General features: G+C 40.8%; 1 protein-coding gene across 4 annotated transcripts in view; it reads right to left on the reverse strand.

Moving 5' to 3' along the window:
- LOC138031198 (uncharacterized) overlaps positions 1-2,500 on the reverse strand; it is a 45,824-nt gene that overhangs the window by 15,847 nt on the left and 27,477 nt on the right. For all 4 annotated transcript variants that reach the window (XM_068878864.1, XM_068878865.1, XM_068878863.1 and 1 more), the window contains 2 exons: positions 2,442-2,500; positions 637-2,264 (listed from right to left, as the gene is read on the reverse strand). The exon at positions 2,442-2,500 is cut by the window's right edge and continues 7 nt beyond it. In XM_068878864.1, the coding sequence (XP_068734965.1) occupies positions 637-2,264; positions 2,442-2,500 (1,687 nt within the window). The remainder of the gene's footprint in view (positions 1-636; positions 2,265-2,441) is intronic.

Below are 2,500 nucleotides of genomic sequence, written 5' to 3' on the forward strand. Positions count from 1 at the left end.
TCCAATCTGAAATGTGATATTCTGTTGAGTATGTAATAACATATGCTCATTAAGAATTATAATTGGGAAACTGTTTTCAGAATTTCTGGCTCAAATTCTCTTTGAGTTTTTGTTTTCCAATTGATTATTGTTTAATTATTTACCTAATTACTGCCAAGAAAGCACTCGCTCACATCTTACACGTGTCAGTTAAAACGCAACATGAAACAGATTTAGACAGCTTGTACTGTGTTCAGGCAAACCAACTTTGACCTGTATGGGTTGTCCAACATGCAAACTACAATGATTCCCTGCACGAGGACACAAGCTACATGTACCTACAGTGCTACTGAAACCGTGGTCTATGGAAATGTGACAAAGAGAAGGTTAGAGGGACAGGATCATGGTAGATTTTGCGCTTCAACTATCTAAATCTGAAATTTGCACAGGGCATTGTGTCCCCCTGCAGTTGATCAATGTAGTTACATGCTGAACAACCCACAGAGATCAAGGTTTGGTGGCGTGAACATGATTAACAGTTAACAATGCAATGTATAAGGCCATGGATTTGGCAAAGGACCCCTTAGGGAAGCACATACAAGAAATGCTGTCCTTGCAATGCTTTTAAACTAGAAATAACACACAAGTGTAACTTACACTGTCCCATGCAAGGTCCTGGTGGTGGTGGAGGTGGAGGATAATGCATTCCATGAGCATACAACATGTACCCTGGGGATGGAGGCGGGTACTCAGGATGTGGAGGTACATGACCAGCTGGGAGGTGCATCCTGTGCCCAGGATGAGCTCTATACATGTGTTGATGATGGGGTGTTGGACAACATGACCTTGGCATAGGTGAATAGATCAATGGAGGGGGTCCCGGAGGGGGAGATGATTCTCTAGGGTATGGGGGTGGTTGGTTAGCAGGGGGTGATGGGCTGAGATTAGGGGGAGCAGGTTTTGGTGAAGTATGGTTGGCAGGTTGAAAAGCAGATGGCGAGTGTGCTGCTGCTTGAGCCTCACTCTGACGCTGGGCAGACAACTTCCCTGTGATTTGATCTAGTCGAAACTTTTTTGCCTGGTATGTCTGTTTTTTGGGAGCTGGTTGATTTTCATTTGGAGTCCCTGTTGAGTTTGCAGGGCTGGTAGGGCTAGATACAGCACAAGGCAGACTTTGAGTAGAATTTGTCAAATTATCAGTCAAGCCACCATCTGGTGTGGACTCATCAATTTCTGGCTCTGGTTTGATAACAGATACTGCAGATTTCTCTATGTCCATGAAGGCCATTGAATACCCATATCCACGAGGACTGATAGAAGATGATCGACTCCCCTTGGAACTCTTACGACGTTGAACAGTTTTCTCAGTCTTAACATTATTGTTAAGAGTTCCTTTAGTAATTAAACTACCCTCAGAGTTATCTCCACGTCTTGAGGGTACAACTACTTTAACTGGCCCACTTTTGGAGACCGTTTTCATTGTCAGTCCACTCTTTGCCTTGTGTGCTCTTGACAATCTTTCAGCTTTAGATAATGTCCTCTTAATCTTAGGCCCCTTGGAGGTTTTAATTTTCTGAACAGCACAGTCTGAAGGTTTGATATCAGTAGGATTATCCTTTTCTAGTTTTGGAGTAACAGTGTCTAATTCTTCACATTCATTTCGTTCCTGATGAAGATCTGCTGAAGTACTAGAGTCATAATTACTTGTGTCATAGCTACACATAGCTTCATTTTCCTCCACTGAGGGAACTATATTCTGTGCCTCTACTTCCATATTTAAAGCTTTACCAGGAATATATACTTGAGCTTTCTCATCCTCTTCTTTTTTACATGTACTTTTGTATTCATCTTTCACTTCTTCAGAGTTTACATTTTCAGTTATATTTAGCATACTGTCCTGACTGTTTTTCCTTGTTTCTTCAGGCTTCATGCTCAAATCACTGCTACCTTGCACATCCACACCACTACAAGAGTCTTCCTTTTCCTCTTTGACATGCAAAGCCATCTCAAAATTTTCTTGTGATTGCTTTCTTTGCCCTTCATCATGTTTTAATCCTAAATCACTACTTTGATCTATTTTATTCTCAAGCTCAACTGAACTGTAAAGTTTTTGTTCAAATTCCTGAGCCGCTGTGTTTTCTGTTACACAATTAAACATTCTTTCTGCTTTGTTTGTTTTGTCCAAAAGCTGTCCAGTGCTTTTTTCTCCGACATCCTTAACTGGTGACTCAGAGACATTGATGAACTCTTCAACTTCAGGTTTCTCCCCCTTGTTTGTTATATTCCTTGGATACAAAAAGTAGAAAAAATAATCATCAAAATTAATGTGCATACCGTATCTCTATCACAATGATGCCTTTGTATAAAAATAATGGATTATTCCATACAACCTCCAGCCTAAAAAACAATGGTATACAAAATTTGTTCTGCACTGTTGAAAAGGTTCATGGTACCATACTTACAATTTGACACCTGGACCATGCAAGACTTCCTCGACTTCAGGCAATTCACCAGAGATTTG

Source organism: Montipora capricornis, chromosome 14 (assembly GCF_036669925.1).
Source record: "Montipora capricornis isolate CH-2021 chromosome 14, ASM3666992v2, whole genome shotgun sequence".
Lineage (NCBI taxonomy): Eukaryota > Metazoa > Cnidaria > Anthozoa > Scleractinia > Acroporidae > Montipora > Montipora capricornis.